The 20568-nt window shown below is 38.4% G+C and overlaps 1 protein-coding gene across 9 annotated transcripts in view; it reads left to right on the forward strand.

The window, feature by feature from the left end:
• Window positions 1–20568, forward strand: part of DMD (dystrophin) — a 1316184-nt gene that overhangs the window by 1217094 nt on the left and 78522 nt on the right. For all 9 annotated transcript variants that reach the window (XM_026096811.2, XM_064497835.1, XM_064497804.1 and 6 more), the window contains one exon: window positions 14652–14713. In XM_026096811.2, coding sequence (XP_025952596.2) covers window positions 14652–14713 — 62 coding nt within the window. The remainder of the gene's footprint in view (window positions 1–14651; window positions 14714–20568) is intronic.

The raw sequence follows: 20568 nt of genomic DNA on the forward strand, positions 1-20568 counted from the left end.
TTAGAAAAGGCTGATGAAGAGGCTGTTTATATGGTAAAACTGTAGTAGGCTGGCATTTCTGATGTGTTCAAGCAAGATAGGCTGAAGCAACAGGGGTGTAAGAATGTTAATTTGGACTGTAACCAAGGTTCAGATCCTTAATATTTTATGGCTGTGTCGATTGTTCAGGATTTAGATGGTGCTTTTGAAAGCAGTTTCTTAAAGATGAAGAAAATAGTTCTATATCCAAATTTGCAATTTGTTTGATTAGGTCAGTGTGGATAAATGCTCAGTGGGTAAAGAAAGACTATATTTTCGCTGATCTTGAGGTCCATACAGCCAACATTGTCCTTGAATTAATAATGCACTATGGTAGGTCTTAAAAGTCATCTGTGCACTTTGGGTCCTGTATGTCAAGGCTCTTTGGCTCGTGTAAACAAGACAGCTCTGATTTTCATTACATATTTTCCATGGCTAATTTGGCTGGGTTGCTGGAAGGAGAATTTTTAGTTTGCATGTTTATTCTTTCACTAAGAGATTCCATTTTATGTATAATATCTCAGATCAGAGAACTGAGTGAAGATATGCTGGTAAAATTGCAAGTTATTTAAAGCCTTATTAGAGGTACTGTGAGAGGTTTGGCTGAATTCAGGCTTCTAAAACACTGCAAGTATACCTAAACATTCAGTTCTGTTAAATGTATTCCCATTACTTGACTTAGTTAAACATTAAGTTTAAGCTGTGAAATGTAGTTTAGCAACATTTTTTTTCTATCAGTTAGCACCCACATGATTCTCTCCTTAATTAATTGCCAACTACTGTGTCAGATACAGAAAGAGCTACACAAAGATATGTAAATATAAAAGCTGGGAGGACTACTCGGTTAGAACCAAATCATACTTAAGTAAATGGAAGGAGCAGAGGTCATCTGGAATTGTATGAAGCATATGCTGAAATATAAATACTTGAACTTGCCACAAGAGGCTTGAATGAAATCCTTTCCTTACACTTACCTAAGAAATACTTTTTATCTACATGAAAATTCTTTCATGATCCAACTTTACTGAAGTATTTAAGTGTTAACATACATTTAGGAATTAGGATAAATGGCTGATACTGATTCATCTGTTTCAGGAAGCACTAGTTACTGTAGATATCTCTATGTCTATATTTATTTTGAACAAATATATATATATATAAGCATTAATTGTCAGTCTCTGGCATGGACAACATGAGACTATTGCTACTTGCCTTTAAAGGGCACTGTCAGAGCTGTGTGAGCAATTGCCTCATTTTGGAGTCAAATTAAATTAAATAGAAATACATTTTGTCATAGAATATTGTTTTGAAACGAAATGAAAAGTCTCAATTTCAGAAATGTCAAACAAGAAGCTTTTGCTTTACAGAATTGTTTTCTTGTTGCCAAGTCTGACCTCAATTTATGAGTAGTTTCACAACAGTCAACCTAACGCTGCATTTCTATGCAAATAAACCTTGAGAAATGTCACTTGGATCAGATGAAGGAGTTAGCCTGGACAGAATTGCTGGTGACGCTAGTTAGGTGTAGCTATTCCCTCTTTCCATTAGCTCGGCCGCTGTGTTTTTCCTCAAGCCTAGTGCTACACTTTCCTCTAATTTCTGGATCCCACATAAAACATTGAGGAAGAGAGAGCAAATCATGCTATGCAGGAAGAGTAAGCTCTGCTCACTTTACACCAGGGTATCGGGAGACAGGGCACAGTAAGGAAGCTAAAGCCTCTCCTATTTTTGAAACTAAACCAGCACAAGTCACATCAGGGCTCTGGGTGGCCCAATCTAGCAAAAGGGTTAGGAGCAGTCCTCAAATTTGCCATATTTACTAAGGTTAATGTGTTCAGGAAGATGATGGGAAAACATATAAACATATAAATAGGCAGGGACTTTTGTGGTCATATGAATTATATATTATAATGTTATGTATATTAGATTATAATCATTGAGGAAACAATATGGCAGTTATGACGGGTCCAAAGTATATTTTAAAGCAACAAAAATGACAAGTTATGTGAGACCACAGCAAAGCATCCATTGCTAAAACACAGACACGAAAAGTGCACGCATTAATTCTAAGGTGCCAAGTTTGCCTGGTTGGCAGTCTGATTGCCTACATGCAACTGCCATTAAATGCAATATATTTCATTGTCCTTTTCTTTTAATACATAGGCGAAGTCTTATCATTGGAACATCCCAGCATGTAAACTCCTAGCTTGATCGAAGTGGCTTTTTTCCAAGATGAATATTTTCTCTTCAGTATATTTGCATGGAGCCTTTCTGGAAAAATGTCATCAATAAAGGAGAAATGATTTTAGTCATAAAAACAGACTGGATAATGTCAAAAAATATATTTAATGGAAGGCAAACAAAAAGTAAATTAGTAAAAAAGGCAGGCATGCTTCTCCTTTAACTTCTGTGGAAGGGTTTTGAACAGAGGGCTGCTTGTTAGTGGCCTGCATTCCCCGGCTTGCATGTTGATTGGTAGCTAGCATTGAATTTGCTGGGCTCTGAATGAAGTAGGAATGCAAGATGCAGAGTATCTTGCTTTCAAAATCTATATGTTGATAGGAAACGGTAAGAAAGTTAATGATTTGGGAAGCCAGCTTTTGTTGTGTTGCAACACAATTTTGTGCACAGAAAGAAGGATTTTGAAGAGAAAGGAGAGGCAGTTGAGCAAGAGTTTATGAAATCCTGCTTATTTTAATCCCCCAGGAGGCAAAACAGTCATTTATTACTAACTGGGCATGCAAAGAAAAGTAAAAAATAGGGTTTGCCTTTGTTGTTTTGTTTAATTTATCCCTATTAGTCCGCATTTTTTCACAACCTTACTAAAATGATAACCATTCATTTTGCCAACATGGATTCCTCAAACTAAGAATTTACTGTAATTATTATTTTTCAGGTCTCATTTATAAATTGTAAAGATTAGCATACAGTTTTGCTTGGCATAAGTTTTCTGTTGCTGGTAGATTTTAAGTCTTTTTATAGGGTTTTTTTTTCGATGAGCTTTACAAGAGGCTTACTTCAGAGGATTTTTTAATGCTTTTATTTATCTAGTGTTTTGCCAACATTTTCCTTCTTGACCTTCCCATTCTTGTGACTATTCACACTCCAGATTGTCTCCGTCCCAGAAGAACAGGGGTTTTCCCTTTCTTAATTTACTTTATTTCTTGTGGTTTGGCATGGAAGGGGAGAAAAGAGCTTTTGATATTTACAGGTGTATACCTGAAGAGTCCATAACACTGGTAAAAGCTGGTTGTGCTATCCAGGGCAGCCAGTGATGCGTGAAATCTTAATCCCAGGACTGCTAGTCTTAAACTCTGCTCCTCTTCTCAGGGCCTTACACCCTGCAGCAGCCTGAACAACCACTCTGCTACTGCAGGTTGTCTGAATTCTCAGTTTCAGCTAAAAACCAATTTTGTCCTCTCCAAATTAGCCTTTCCACAATTGCAACAGGACAAAATTCATCTTATGTATTTAAAATGAGAGGAGCCCTATCATTCCTCTTTTATCAACAGTGTGCAATGTAGTGTGACAGAAAACACACAAACTGCACCCCAGGCTCTGTGATACTCATCTTGTGGGATGACTAAGATTTCTGTTTTAATCAAGTTTCTTTACTATAGTAAAAGTAAGTTCAGCTCACAGAAATTTGGTGAAGGAATGCAGAGATTGTGCCATTGTGTATTCAGCAGGAATACACATTCTCCTGTTACACATACTGTGTAGCAACACATTCAGTACTGGGCATTAAATAGTTGCAGGCTCTGTAATATTTACTGCAAAATTAGTTTTATTTAAAAAAAAAAGAGAGAGAGATTCCTCTTTGTACTCTCACTGTTCCAAGAACATCCCAGTGAAACACATCAGGTAAATTCTTTTGAGCACCGCTTGCCAACTTAAACGCTGCCTTGCAGTGTGAAGCACTATCCATCTATGTAGAGAAGCATCTGCTAATCTCACTTCTTGCAGGACACAAATTGGGTTTCCTTCCGAAGGTGGAAGGTGGCATGCTCTTTCCCCAGTGCTCCCATGGTGTAGATAACAGATTTTAACTCTGTGTAGCTCTGAATGTTTTAGTAAGTCTTTGATTTACAGTACGATGTTGAGGAAAATGAATGAGAATTTCAAAACTATTTTCTTCACTGCAGTTACAGTATTTTACTGTGATTCCAGGGCTATTGTACAAACAGCCAAAAAATACATCATCCAAAACAATATTGTCTTCATGGCTCTTTTGAGAGGGCTATCAACAAATGCAGAAAAAATCCTGGAGGTGTCAGCCCTTGGAGCATATTTAAGACAGATGATCCAGGAAAGTGTCATCATGCCATCCCAAGTGATTCTTAGTATTTATTTATACCAAGGAAAGGAAAATAGGCTCAAACAGCATAACGGCTTAGCCAGCCCGACACAGGGCACCACAATGCCTTCTTATATGCAACGCAAGCGCTTGCTAATCCACTACCCAGATAACTGAGAAATGGTAAAGCTGCACTTACAAGCAAGACTACATGCTTCACGGAACTATGGAAACAAGACTTAGTTAATAGGGAAATGTTGTATCTTTACTTTCAATGACAGTAAAAATAAAGAAATGTGGCTTTAGTTTTCTAACTCATCAGATCAAATGCTAAACTTCCAGGTGAAGCTGTACACTTATGTCTGCTCTACTAAGGTGATTTGAGGCAAGTCCCTATACTTTTGTGCATCCAGGTCTCCATATCTGTAAGGTGGAGGTAGTGATGCTGATCTCCTTCATAAAACCTATGAAGATTTGTACCCAAAAATACTATTTAAGAATTAGTTATTTTATGTTCACATACTTTTAATATTTGTGTAAGTCTGTGGCTCTCTTCCAACAGAAAAGTGATCAAATTCTGAGGAGAGATATTAGAATTAAAAGATCAGACTTCTCAAATGCATAGATTTCAGTAACCACATGGTCATGCCAGCAGGCATGACAATCATATCACCTGAAAATCCATTTCTTCCTTCTCTTTGTGAAAGAGTTTTAGGACACTAAACCAGTCTCTAATTATTAAGAACCTTTACCGGATGCAGGTTATCCCTCATTTATTGTGGGTCTGTGATTTCCCCTTAAGCACCTGGTGCTGGTAAATGTTGAGAAGAAAAATGCCTTGACTGGACACAGTCCAGTACATAACTACAGTGTGGGGATTCCTAAGTTCTTAAAATAAACGCTGTTTTCTTTCTGATTAGGGTCTCTGTGTAGGTGCACAAATTGACTGAATAGCCCTTGAATAAGAAAAATGCCACAGGGAATTAAAATTCTGTTTACCCTGTAATCCTGTTTTATTTTCTGCAGGAAGGCAACTGTCTGTTATCAAATAAATGGCTTAAAATTTAGTATGGTGTAAAGATTTGCTTCAGTGAAAAATGCCCAAGACAGGAACCATTTAAACTACAAACAAAATATATGTTTATAATAAATTATGAGTAGTTTAAAAATAATTTGGAATCACATTGGCATTACTTGTTTATATTATAAAACAAAAGTATCACTTTGAGGTTGATCAGAATAGCTAAAAGCTTTTGTGAATTTGCAGACAACAATCAGAACGACGTTAAATAGATTTTTTATGAAATCAAATAAAAAAGTCAATAGGTCTTAATCCCGAAATCCTTCAACATTCATGTTTTCCCCTGGATGTTCTTGAGTGGGTAGTAGTTTGATTTGGGAGATCAAAGGGTTAATTTGCCTTTCAGTTGAGGAATGACTCAGAGTTCCCCTTTATTGTTTAAAAAAAAAAAAAAGTGGTGTGTGGGTGTAAGTTAGGGAAAAAAAGCCAAGAAAATGGTTTCACTAATTGGGGTTTTCACCTGCTGTGAGTCTAATTGAATACAATGCTTTATTTGTAACTCAAGGAGAAAGAAGATTATGCAAAGTATGAGAATTTCAGACTGGTTTTTAAATTCTTATTACTTGGCACTATTGTATGGGAAAGAAGACAAATGTGATAATGGCAGCATCGAGCTTCTGTTAAGGTGGACCAGGGAACTCCAGAGGCTGAGTAAAAACTCAGGGAATGTGTGCCCTGTGTATCAGTGCTAGCTAATTCTTGAAGGAAAACAAACGCTTTTTCTGTGAAACTGCAGACTTCAGGCTAAAGCTACAGTGAATCCTTTTGTATTAAACAGGCAACTTGTTCTTTTATTTTAATAATCATGAAGTTCATCCCAATGAATATGTTAAACATATTCTGAAGACACTGTGTTGCAATAGGTGGAAAAGAGAGCTCTCACACTTCTTAAAAGCTAGGTCAAGATGGGAAAAGATGACTGTTTTAAAACTACTGACAACTTCCAGCGAGTTCATTCACCTCAAAACTAATATATCTAATAATAATCTATATCTAATCCAAGATCCAGTGAAGTAAATGGAAAAGCTCTCATAGACTCTGGGCTTTATGGTAGCTATTTATCTGCCTACACAGAATTGAATCTTCTTTTTCTTTACATTTAGGGTAGTGCTGTAGATCCTAGATACATGATTAGTGTGATTAGACCTTTTCAAACTAATTAGATTATCTAGAAACTATGAGAATTTAAAATTTAATTCCTGTAGGTTTTTCATTGGCCTTTGAGGGAGGGTATCGAACATTGATCATCTTATTTTTAATGTTTCTAGGGGGGAAAAAAAGGACTTTTCTTAAACTACTTGTTGAGCTTTTTATAAAACTGGCTAATCCAGATCCCTTAAGTCTTACGGAGAGCTCTAAATATCCTAATACTTATGATAAAACACCAAGTTCTGTGCTTACTGACATCTGTGTAATTGGAAAGCAGTCACTGGGATATAGATGCGGTGTGGGAATTATGGATGAAATGAATTATCTCTGCTTCTAGACGTACATTTTCCCAGCATAAAATAGGGACTTATTTGGAAGGTTTGAAAGGCACCCTTTTGAGCGGCTCTGCCCAGAAAGCGTAATTTCTAAGGCTTGAAAAAATGCTTAGCTGCATGAAGGGTCCCTGGGCTCGGTTCTCCCTTCAGCCTTACTTTAATGAATGAAGGATGCAGATGTAAGGTACCTACTGCGGTGATCTGAAATGCTTGTGACACCCAAAGGGGGTTGGTTGTTCGCTTGCGTTTTTCTGGCGAGTGCAAAGCAGGCACTAGCACAAAGGCGTACTCTGACAGTTACTCGGTGCGAACGTGACTCATTTGGGCTTTGAAAATTCCGGGGGAGAAAAACTGCCCTTTCCTGCTAAGACAAGACAAACAAACCTCCAGAGGTCGAACTGCCCGATTCCCTTCACAAATAAGACTCCAAGCGCTGAAACTAACAGCTGCGAAGCGAAAAGCCACGCCGAGGCCCTGATTTCCACCCACCTCGGTTTCGGCGCATATTTTAACCAGAGCCTCTCTCCGAGCCCGTCACAGGCCAACTCCCGCGCCAGGGCGAGAGGGGGGACGCCGCGCCCCGCCCCGCGGGGCGAGGAGCGAGCCGGTCGCGGCCCCTCCATCTCCCGCACGGCGACGTGTCACAGCCGCGGGGGACGGCACGGGGCGAGACGCGCCGCACCGCGCGGTAGCGCTGCCGCGGACCCCTTCGGGGGCGGGAGGCGGGGCGCGGAGGCAGCGCGGGGGCGGAGCGCCGCGCCGCGCCGCACCGCCCCGCGCCCGCGGGGCTGGCCGCAGTGCTGCCGGGTGGCTGGCGCTGGGCGGCCGCACTGCCACCGGCGCCTGTGGAGCGTCGCGGAGCGCCGCAGCCATGAGGGAGCAGCTCAAAGGGTGAGCGGGCCGCGGCAGGTGCGGGCGGGCGGGCGCTGTGTGGAGCGCTGGCGGCCTCGCGTCGCCGTTGTGTGACCGTTGGCGGGAGGCGGTTGGGCGTCTCGAGCGCTCCGACTTCAACAGCCGCGCCCGCGCTTGCCCTGCTACCCGCCCGCGGGGCGGGAACGGGGAGGAGGGGGCTTGAGCATCCTCCCCACAGACTGGGGAGAAGCGGTTGTACCTTGCCTTTATGATATTAAAAAGGTCAACTTTCTGCCTGATTTCGTCTGGGAATTTGAACTGGCGTTTAATTCAGTGGCTCTTTTACGAGGCCTCCGTTTCAGGCTAAATTTGACTGGTTGGAATGCGTGGGATACAGAGCTGTGAGTTTACACGCACAGGTAAACTTGTGCGTGGGTGCGTGTATGCTAATACAGTTAAATCCTGAGGGCGAGCCAGGAAATCATACATGTGCCAGAGATAGTAAGTGCTTTTTGGGAGGCTCGAAAGAATGAGAATTTGTTTTTTTATGGCTCTTCAGGTCTCCAGGGATAGTGGGATGCTGTGAAATGTTGCCTGTGTGGTGTGTAGTACATTTTGCAACTCAGTTCATGAGTGAACTTTCATAAAATTCTTTTAAACATACGAATGTTTAGAGGAGTGTTACTTTTTCTGGTAATACCGTGTTTAGAAATCATGTTTCAAGTCAGTAAGTGGAAGGAGCTGGGTAAGGTTTCCCTCCAGGTTCTTTTTTGCATGTCTTGTGTGCTGTATTTCGTGTGATTTTATGGTGTATGATGTGCTGCAGCAGGTATGTTAAAAGACAACATTTCCCGGCTGGGGCCATCATCAGGGTCCCAGCGCTCCTCTTCAGCCACAGTTGGGCTGAGAAGTGGTTTTTGAGGGCATACACATAGGAGCTGGGGAAAGGAGAAGCATGGGCCTATGTAGGGTCTTTGACCTTTTAGCACTAAGGAGCTGGTTGAAGTCGTCATTGTTTGAGCCTGGATTCAACAAGATCCTGCAGTGAAATTACTTTGGCAGAAGTGGGGAGGATAAGCTTTGCAAAGCAAATAGATCAGTGGACAAGTAACAGCTGGAGGGGCAGGCTCACCAAGCCTTAACAACTAAGCAGTAATCTTTGCCCGTGACAAAGTGTACAAAATAAATGTTTAACATCACTGGGGAGAAAAAAGAGTTACTATTCAGTACTTGGCAGTTGGTGTTTGCCCTCCTGCTACCATTCATTTCCAATATCAGCATGAACTTTTCATGTGCGTTCGTGCTTCCCTTCAGCATTCTGATAAATCTCGCAAAAGCCAGTAAAACATGCTAAAGTCACATTTTTGCTGAAAAGACACTGATCCTTGGCTTAAACAAAAATAATCTCTGTGCATAGATCACTGGCCTCTAGATTTATAGATGAAAACAGTAGCCCTTTGTAAAGCACAAGGGAGTGCCACCTTTTTACATCTCTGTCTAATGCTTTCCATAGCAGTAACTTGTTTTGCACAAAGAATTAATGAAACAATGTGAAAAGACAACTATTAAGTCTTTCTTGCAATCACTGTTGTCTATTGCTGAAAAGATTTTTATTTTAATGAGTGGTAGTTTCTATTCATAGAAACAATTACATATATGTTAGTTTAGCAAAACCCAAACAGCTCTGTCATGTTTATTTTGGCTTTTTGACAACAGTCATAAGGCAGTTGTAATAACCTTTTACTCATCTTAAAGCCACAAGGTGAGAGGCATTGTAAATTGGTGTTGTTTGAAATTAGATCAAATCAGTACACTATGACATTTTTAATTTCAGTTGTTAAGTGTATGTAACTATTTATTACCATGTGATAGAATTTCTTATTCCATGCACATATATACACATGCTCACCTAGTTCTTGCTGCATTTTCAAATAAAGGGTAGGGGGAGAAGTGCAGCAGAATTAGCTCTAATATCACAGATGAAGAGAATGTAATAGTTTAAAGCAAAGTGTGCAGTTGCAGTCTCTATTTGTAGACCCTGAAGCTTAGCAATGAATAAACATGAGAGACTGAATCTTAGATACAAAAACTGGGAGAATAAATAAAATCAAGAACAGTTAAAAAGGCTTGTGAATGTTTCAGTTTGATGTGTGCAGGAATGTTTTAATATTAGGGATGTGGGGGGGTCATTTTTCTCTACTGCTGCTGCTGCTGGTATTGCTCGAAGGTAATATAAAATGAAGGAAGAGGAAAATAAGTGTGTTTTGTCCAAACGGTTCAACTTATAAGAAGAGAACTGTAATTCAGTTAGTGTGTCACTTAGAATATCATCTCCTGATTTCAGGTTTTCAATCCTGTATATTATTCACTCTAATGGCAAGGATGAGAGACAAATCTCTGTGCTTTTGGCAAGAGCAGAGGAATTTGCACAGGCACAGTGTAACAGAATTCCCTACATAGAAATTATCCTTGCTAATGTAATATGATTATCCTTTAATGAGGTGGTCCTGCAGTTCCCAAAAGGTATATTAAGTGAAGACTATGTTTTCTTCCCACTGTATTATCAGTGTATTTAGTGTGCCAGTCACACCAGCACCTAGGTGTCACCGTTATCCATTGCTGTTCTTCTCCTTTTCAGACCTAGTTTAAATTTCCTTTCCACCTTCGCATCTTAATAAGTCAGGTGAGAAAGAGGAAAACAAGTCACGTGAGCACACTTATATGTATTTTTGTTGTTGTTGCAAAAAAAGTTCATGATTTAAAAGCTAGTAATTAATTAGTTTACCTAAATGAAAAGACAAATTGAAAAATGTATCCTGTGAGCATGTGCAATATTGCAAAACTATTGACTGTGTGCATCAATGTCTTCATATGTTGGTAGTTCCTTCGAAAAACATCTCGAGTACCTTTTTCTGCACATATTCTCACCCTACTTTAAGTGCTGCTAGCCAGGAAGACTTGCAATACACGTCTCATGTCTTTGAGACTTGCAAGCTATAACGGGCCTTGTTCACTGAAGTTTGAAACTCTGGCAAACATTTTGCTGCAGATCTATTAAGGATGCTACAGCATTCCCAAGTGTGGCTGAGACTGCCTGGAACTGCTGAGCTGGCATTTCACTTTAGATGGTGTTCACAATAAGGCATACACACAAATCCTCCCCCATCGGTCCAATCCCAAAGCTCACAATTAAATGGCCTTTGAAAATGGCAAAGAGGCTTATGAAGAATAGTCTTAATGGAATCTAACCTTTCCTTGAGCTGCACTTGTGTGCAGAATTGTTGATAACTTTCCGAGCTGAAAACGTTCAGTTAAGAGGCAAATGCTATTTAGCTGGAGTGAAATAGCTGCAGCCTTCTTGTGTTCTGCATGTAAAGTACCAGCAAAATCTGCCCTTACTCTTCACAGGCATGCAACCTATGTAGAATTCACAGCGCCCTAAGTTCAGTTTTCTCTAAAACACTTGCTTTCTTACAAGTGCTAAGAAGCGTACCGATGGCTCTCGCGTCCATCTCTTGCTCTCTTACAGGATATGAGGTTCAGTAATCTCTGCTGAATTGCCAAGAATCATAATACAAATTTGATACAGGGTTTTGTGCCCCATCACCCAGTCGTTGCTTAGAAGGTGACAGAGGCAAGAGTTAGGGTGAACGCTGACTTTACATTTTTACCCTAAACAAAGATGTATTTCCTTTAACTTGGAACCAAGTTTAGAAACAAAGCAGAGGGGGGAATAGAAGGGAAAATTTAGCAACCCTGCAAGTTCTGTCTCTGTGACCTGTAGATGAAGTGAGGAAAGCAGCTCCTAACGAAAGGTACGTTTCTGAGGGAATTAATTTTATACATATCAAAGAAGAGCACGCCATCTAGCTGGGGTTATTTACGTTAAAAATTTGTAAGAACAGTTGAAATCCAGTATTTCTCTGGCAATGGAAATTTTATTTACAAGATTTTAGGAGAATCAATTTGTGTTTTCTAGATGATTAATAAATGTCATAAGCTTAATCCACACTGAAAATCACTGATACATGGTTAGGCCTTACCATAAAAAAAAAAAATCAATACAAATATGATCACCCATGTAATGTTGAGGAGTGATTAAGCTCTTTTGTTCTTCTCTTCCATACAGGCATATGATTCTAGAATCCTCTATGAATACTTGCTTACAACCTCTTTACCAGATATCCGATGGCTTTAAAATATTTTAATGGGGAATCAGTGCCTTTGAAGGCTACCAGATTAACAGCTATGGCATCTAAAGTGATACAGTTTATCCATAGAACAATCTGAGACTTCCAGGCTAATTTTACAGGGAGAATTAAGCAGAATATTTTCAGAGCCTTCCTGTAACTCTGTGCATAAGGTGTTTTTTTTTTTTCCCCTTCTTCCATTTTTACTTTAAGATTTGGCATATGAATCAATGGCACAGTTGCTATTCAAGAATGTGGCAAGTACTTCACACATAGTATTTTAGATAATAGATGTGGAGAAAATGATCAGCAAAATTCCTAAGTTTGTTTCACCTACTTCAGCCTCAGCCTTCCATTTGACAAATTCATTTATTTGCAATTCTGGATTTTTTTCCTGTAATAGCCCAGTTTGGGGGCTACCTGCCTGTAAGGAAGTAAGCCAGGAATGTCAGGCTCACGTCTCATGAGCTATTGATGTGGAACTAACGTTGGGTGCTAACAAACTGCAGTCACTGATTTATGGATGTGAATGTTTATTTCGTTCTGCAGTCCATTTACCTAAATCACAAAATCTCTCACTACGGAGTTCTTTTGCAATAAATATACTCTCTTCCTCTTTTCCTTCAGGCTGCTACTATACAAGCAGAGGCTTATGGTAGGCAAATTTTTATGGCGTCAATGTATAAATTGAAACTGCTTCTGTTTTACCTCAAAAATGCACCTTAACTGCATGTGCTAAAAGCTGTACAACCTCCCCTATATACCAAACACGATAAGAAATTCAGAAACTCAGATGAGGTTGAGTCAGGTAAACAGTTTTTCACTTTAAGCTACCAAGCATTTGAAAAACAGACAAATCTCAGATTATTGCAGCGACCTTCCACTGCACTTCTCATTTTTTACCAATGCAAAGAACAAGACTACTTCAGGTGTTCCAGTGTTGTTCTCCCTCTCTCACTATCTTTAGCCACCATAGTTAGGAAGAGTGGATGCTGAGGTTGATAAGAGGTTTTCTTTTTTTTTTTTTTAATCTTTTGTCCAGCTAGAACAACACTGTGCCTGCATTTTTCCTTAAGCTTATTGCCTATGATCCCCTGAATTTCATTCTTTCTGGCAGTTACAGAGCAAAATCTGGAAATCATTATACACAGTAACCTCCTGAATATATAGATGGGGCAATAAAGTGTTCACTGGGATCAGGTAAATAGCCAGTCTTTTAGAAGAAAATTAAATCATAGTAAGAAACGTGTCATGATTTTTCCTTTAGTAGTGGTCATGTTGAAGTGTTTTATTGAAAATTTGACTCCTTTTAAGCCTAGATTATACCTGTAAGGGTGTACTTTGGAACTTCACTGCCTCAAGAAGAAATCAAGGACAGTTTGTTCTCTAAAATAACATCATCGTATTGGTTTTCTAGTGCACAGTTTGTTATACAAGGGCATTCGTTTGCCCCCTGGGTTGTGATTTAGTCTCTCGGAGCTGCAAGGTGTGTACTGTAGTGACTCTAGGCACTGTGGATCAGCTTCTGCTCTGTTGCATATTTTCTTCCAAATGCTGTGTGTGTGTTGGAACTGGAATGTCTGCTTTTTAAGTACAGGGACTGCAAATAAGATTGCTAGCAACCATATACTATGTATGCTTTTCAGATTTTTTTTTTATGAATTCGCATTTCATCTTTTAATATAGCTGAATACTGTGTGACCAGGACTTTAGTGAATATTGAATAGACAAAGAGAATTTTCTTTTTAAGTTTTTCATGTTAATGGAAGCAGAATCACATTATGCATATTGTCATTAAAAAAAAATCATAAATCACTTTGGAGACATGGGTTTTTACTATACTACCACTTTATTTCATTGACTTTCTCACGCTCTGCATGTCTTTTGGCAACATGTTTTGTTGTAAAACTAAAAACTGCTAGCTTCAATGCAGAGATTGTCCAATTTACATTCTAGTCATACTGCAGAGTTTCATAACCCTGTTTTAGTTTTTTCCTGGCTTCCCAACTGCTCTGCCTCCTGAAACTTATCAGGGACCTCTAGAGCAAGAGAAAGGGCCTGGGAGTCTCAGGAACCAATAAGAGCAACAAATAGACTTAAATAAGGAGACCATCAATATATGGGGTACAACGCATTGGCCTGAAAAGCAGTATAAGACACTGGTGATTCAGTGGACTGTTACGTGAGAATTTAGTACAGATGTTTGGAATGAAAGGAATGATTGCAGTTGTTGCATTTGGTAGCTTTTACGCAACTTACCTAAAATAGTAGAAAGCATTCAGAGTAAAACAGGTCAAAAATACAATGGATGTCAATATCTGGTCAGAACTTCCATGAACATTGTTGAGAACATCTAAGAAGTTTTTAAACATTTGTCCTCCAATTTGGGATGATCCATATGAAACAGACTTTTTAAAAATTAATTAGTGTGATTACAAATTCCCCAAAACTTTATGGCATAGCTAAATACTTAGAGTATTTTTAATGTTAGCAGTACTTTTAATATTAATTTTGCTTTTGGAGCCCATGCCTAAATATAATGGTCCAAAATAACAGCTGATGTTAAAAGGAGGCATGTCTACCACTGATGAGACTCTCTCCTTTAACTGCCCAGGCTGCTGGTGGTATTCTGGGACAGTATTGTGATATGAAGCTTGGACTACTCTTTGTGCAATGGAAAGAGAAAATGCGGCATTTTATTCTACTAACTCTTATATTTTGTATTGTAGCCATGAGACGCAAACCACCTGCTGGGATCATCCCAAAATGACTGAGCTTTACCAGTCTTTAGGTAAGACTTTTTTTTTTCTTCTTTTTGGAACTGCATGAATTGTTAAGACAAAGATTTCCAGGAGTAGTGAAAAATAAAATTAAGTGAAAATGAGAGGCTGGTGCTTAGATCAAGATTAAATTTTCTGTCAGAGAAATACGTAGGCCATAATAACAGATTTCAAACACACTGTAGATAAACTGATATTTACATTAGCCTGTTTGCAATGTGCACTGGATTAACTAAGTAATTCAGGTGCATTGCTGCAAGTTCTTATGAGAAAGACTGGGACAGAAATAAAAAAAAATAATAAAAAAACAAACAGAAGCATAATCCTGAATCTGTTCACTCTCTAATCTATTTTACAAAAGGCAGATGAACCAAGCTGCTGTTAACGTTGACTTTTTGATGGTAGGAAGCCGATTTAAATGATTTGCCAAACTGTTACTACTACTTTGTTGTTTGAAGCACTTTCAATACTTGGAATGCATGGCAGCTGTCATGATGTCATTTTGAATACCCAAATTGCATGCTTATTATGACTTAAGATGTGCCTCTCTGATGGAGTTTTTTCAGCAGCTTTTGGTTTTATTAACAGAAGGACTTCTATAAGATATAATAGGTTTCTATAAGATATAATAGGTCAATCCATACTCTGCTATAGGCTGCTTTGCAGACCATTTAATAGCTATTTTCTTTTAATGGTCCTGCTAATAAATAAGAGAGGGTATAATAAAAAAATAAGCTATTTCTCTTTAAAAGAAATATCAATGAATATGCTGCACTCATAAAGGAGGCTACATCTCTGCAGCAAAGGGTACATAAACCAGCTTTAAACAAGCTAGCTCAAGTACCAGGACAGTCCAGTCTAGCATCCAGTGCAGGCTTATTTACCTTGGTGAAAAATAGCTTGAATTATCTCCTGCTAAACTCTATGCTGACATAATTAGACTGTTTGCAGGTAGCTCAACTAATCTGTTTCAAGCTAGCTCAGGTGTCTCTACACTGCACTGCGATAAGGACATACCCCAAATTTTTTAGAAAAACGGTATGATAAAATGAAATGAAATGGTGTGAAGTCAATTTTTGCTTATAATACTAGTAATGTGTAGTTATGTTTTATAAATAATCCATATTACTGCTCTGTATATCAGCAAGGGACAATAAAGTTTATAAATTCAGGCTAACTGAATGCCAAAGCAGACAAGTGTTGACTTGCCACTTAATTATAATGCATTGCTGTGTTTTTCTCCTTTATATTTCTTCTCTTAAAGTGAGTGGTTTAGAGGATCAGGACAAATAGTGATTGTGCATGCAGACACTTCTTTAGTACGGTAGATCTTTGAACAATTCCCTGTTAATTGGACTGCATTCTGACTCTGCAGACTACTTTGATCTGGAGATTGCATATTTCTGACACCGTTGCTGGTCAGACCTAAAGCTCTATTGAAACTCCTTTTCTGGTATTTCCCTGTTTCAGCTAGATTACTCTTGAAGATCAAGAAGTGAAGAGGTAACTGTATATGAGGGAGAAAATGTCCTGATGGGTTCAGGTCAACAGTTCAAAGGATGGTTGAAGTCAGTCTGCATTTAGTTTAACTGAGAATTTTATCACTATGAATATCACCTGGATGTCAAGAGTTTAAGCAATCTGTATATCTTACTGCTTAATGAAAGAACATGTCTAGGCAGATTTTTTTCTTTTTTTTTCCCCCTATAAAATGTTGTTGTTTTCCTGTTCAGGACCATGGAATGTCCAAAAGTGCAGTCATCTCTCTGGCTAGAGTTTTCTTTTTGGGCTGGGACCAAGTGCTTATTAATATGGAAGCAGCTCTGTTTTTAGCCAAGGATGCATAATATGCATTTTTATTAGTAAACTTAGGTGTTCATATATGTGTACAGAACCGATTAGACAAGGTGATTCTTCATGTATTGCCACATAAGGTGAAGCTTTGATAAAAGAGCTACTAAATAATCCACCAGTTTATTTTATTTTTGAGTAGGGTGTATTCAGCATTTTCTAAGTCTTATATAAATTGCATAATATAAGCATAACCCGTTTAGTCTTGAATAGAACCCTTAATATGTTTTCAGCGCTTTGCTTTCCCTCAGGTCAAAATGGTAATAATGGGATGTTTGAAGTCTTTTCAGACTGTTCGGTAATATTTTATCTGAGAAGATACTATTAAAGTTGATTTTGTATTGCATACTCATTAGGTCCTATTATTTTTCCCCACATAAGGATCTAAATTTTGCTTCTCATTCATATGAAGAAGCTAGTAAAGAGCTTAGCTATCTTTTTGCAGTATATATGCATTCTGAAAATACGATAGAATACATAAATTTTACAATCTAGGCAAATGCAAAAAAGTGACACCAAGCCCATCAATGCTGTCTAGTTTTCATTTCTGTTTTTCCAACTCCTATACTCAGCCTGTAAGGAATAATTCAGCTATGTGATGTAGCTCTCTGTACATCTCTGATACTGACTGATATCTTTCCTTTCTGTAAATGTACCACATTTTAATTGATGCTAGTACATCATAATTTGCTAGGGATCCTTATGTCTAACTTACATTCTTAAAAATTACTGAAAAGTTAATGTTGTTTTAAGTGAATGAGGAAAGTTGCAGTCTGGGACAAGGTAACATTCCTCATCGGCCTCTATCTTTGAGCCACAAAAGGTTTTTCAGTAAGAAGAGGAGTAGTATTTGTTTTACTCTTCACGCATTCAGTTCACACCCCTACTAATGACTGCATTATGTTTTGCTAAAATAGATGAGTTCCAAGTTCTGAATTTATTTTTCTTGACTTTTTTTCCTGTTATGGCCAAAGTATTTCTGTTTTTATGGGTTCAAAGCTAAATTAACTGGGAGGATTATTTGGTACTGATAAAAGAACATACAAACATGCTACAACCTTTTCCATAGCTGGTCAGATTGCTGGTCCAAGAAGTCCTGTATCTTGCCTCCAATAATGACTGCGTCAGAGAAAGTAGAAAGAACCCTTAGAAAGAAATCATAAAATAGCTTGCCCATGAAGGAGTATTTTCAAAGTCTCTTTGAGCTCATGTGCTGAAACATGGCCATTTATAAAGATAGCAGTAATAACTGTAAAATATTTTATTTGAACTTTAATATGTATATCATAAATTTTTAACTGGTTGATCTTATAAGAGAAGCTTTTGCTTTTAAGCTGTTTAAAGTGCTTGCTCCAGACTGCTCTTTATTATTTAAACAGCATACTAATTTTGTAAGTTTTGGTTAACCATCTATCCCTGACCAAGTTGGGCAATTTTCACTCTTCATTTAGAGTTAAGGTTACATAAAGTTACATGAGAAGCTGTCAACATTAAATGACATGATTGTTGTTTCATAATCAAATCAGAGTGGCAATAGGTAGTTGGAGTAATGACCCTAACTACATCATTTAATTTATCTACTAGATGTTGATGTTGATTGACTAGTTATGTAAATTAAGAACATAGTAAAAAAGAAAATGCTGAAATGGGAAAGGTAGTAAAAGTCAGTGATGCAGGGATCTGCAATCCAAAGGCTGATTCGGGCAGACACCCCCCAGTTTGGATTTACACCATTATGAACTGCTCCCATTTTCTTCTGACTTCCCTCTGTCTTTAAAGGATCAAGAGCTGCTCCAGCTGCTTTTCTTTTCAAAAGCAGTTCCTTTGCAGCAGATCTGCTTTTTTACTATGTTCCCATTTCTTTAACAGCCTCTTGCAAATCATTTTTTCACATCTTTCATGATGATCGCAGGGCAACACTGAAATAAAAAACTGTGGTATTTCACTGTGTCTTGGAGAATTCAAGGACCTTTGGGTGAGGGGAGAGACAGGAGGAGCAGAAACCAAATAAGTCTGGGATTGCTTAATTTTTTTCAGAATATGTCTCAAGTGTGAATATTTAATAGCAGACAGCTATTCTCAGAATAACATTTTGTCTTTAACTGAAAATGAATCTAAACTTTGTAATGATAGCCCAGCAGAACTTGGTCTGTTCTGTCATAATGTTATGCTGGCTGGTGTCTCCCTCCACCAACCTTCCCATGTAATGACAGTATGTGTTTCCTCAAGATACATTAATTTCACAGTAAACAGTAATTCCAACAGCAGGATGCAGTCAGAAATGTTGACATATGCATCTGTTTATCTCTCTTAATTCACCAAGGTAAGACAAGTAGATAAAAAACACCCACACCCTACGAGACTGCAGTGTGCTGCAGGTGGTGCAAGTTTTCCATTTAATTGGGGGGGGAAAGGGGGACAGAGCAGCTCCTCTGCAGAATATATGGAAGAAATGTCTAAATTGCTTAATGTAAGATCAGGGAAGGCTGAAAGGTACTTCTGAGCCTCCACCGGGCTTTTGGCAGCAGCCACTCTGTTGATCTTGTGGATGGCTATTCTGTACAGTAATGTGAGGTTTTAACTGACTGAATGACCAAGGTAAATAAGTGTTACATTTTTTTGGTCTGTGTAGTTTAATTTGTCCTTGTGAAATGCTTCCTTAAAAGAGTGAACCGCCTCTCTCAGCCATAAAAATTAAGCATTTTTGTTACAAAGCTATTGCAGTGTGTATTGTTTTTCTCTGAGATTTTTATTCACGTGTAGCTCATTGATTCTCATGTTTGCATTAATAAGATGTGCCTATCACACACATCAAACATCTGATTTCTACTGAAATCCAGTGAGGTAGTGCATATAGGCTAAAAAAAATATTGCTTGTACTTTGATGTTATTTTCAAGTGAATTATAATCTGGATATCAAATTTTAGTTTTCATTCCAGTAAATAGGGTTTTGGGGGTTTAACAACCTTGGATAGTAGTCAGACCAGGAGAATGCTGTCTTTCTACCAGGGCATGATTGCCTCCTGTGTAGATGTACTCCTAACAATCAATTCAGATAACAGTGGTAGAGAAACCTTAATTTCGTGATGGGCTACCAATTAGCAGTATTTAGCCTTGTGTCCCCAGAAATCTATAGCATAGGTATGTTAGCAGTGAAAGAGAAAATTACAGAGAGAGCAAAGTAATGTTTTATTATAGAATACGTAAATGTGGAGGAATGCTTGACTGAAGAGTATTACACTTTTGGTTTGCAGATGGGCACCATTCATTAAAATTTTTGAAGTTGTTTGTTTGCTGTTTGTTTATTTTACGATATTTCATTAAGGCAGCATCTAAACTAGCATACATAGGAGCGCTGGTGAGCTTCTGACTGCAAAACTTAGCCATGTTCCAAACCCAGACAGGGTTAAAACCCAGGTCCGTATCATATCCCCTCTTGCACTTTTGAGCTTGCAGGCTGAAGAAAAGCTGTGACGTGCTGCAACTAAGTTCCCAAAAGCCGTGTCAGTTGATCAGATAATGGTGTTCATTCACTTCTTGGTCTGGATGCAATCAGTAGCAGTTTGGTGCCCTGTGTATCTTTTGCTTACTAATTAATTTGGAGAGACTGTATCAGCTGTTTTACTCTATGGGACAGTTCTAGTACAGCATGCTGGTATCACTTCATTGAGAGTGGCTAAGCTGTATGTCTGTATATATAAAAACAATATTTAGCATTATTTATTCTCAAAGCAATGCAGATGATAGCATTAATTATTGTTATAATAAAAGAGTCAATGGCTAAGACTCAACTGATATTAAGCAGTGTTACTTGATTAATTTCTTTCCTTTGTGCATTTGTCTCATTTGCATTTTTAAATTACAGTTCCTAAAGAGGCAATATATGCCACTGTAGGGCGTCATTAGAAGATTTATGTAAAGCTTTCATGCAGCAGGAAGAAATTGAGTATTCTCATCAGCTGGTCAGGGAATCTCAGCTACACTGAATCTATGTGAGAAGAGACTTCTTGATAAG

This window comes from Dromaius novaehollandiae, chromosome 1 (assembly GCF_036370855.1).
Source record: "Dromaius novaehollandiae isolate bDroNov1 chromosome 1, bDroNov1.hap1, whole genome shotgun sequence".
NCBI classification, from domain to species: domain Eukaryota; kingdom Metazoa; phylum Chordata; class Aves; order Casuariiformes; family Dromaiidae; genus Dromaius; species Dromaius novaehollandiae.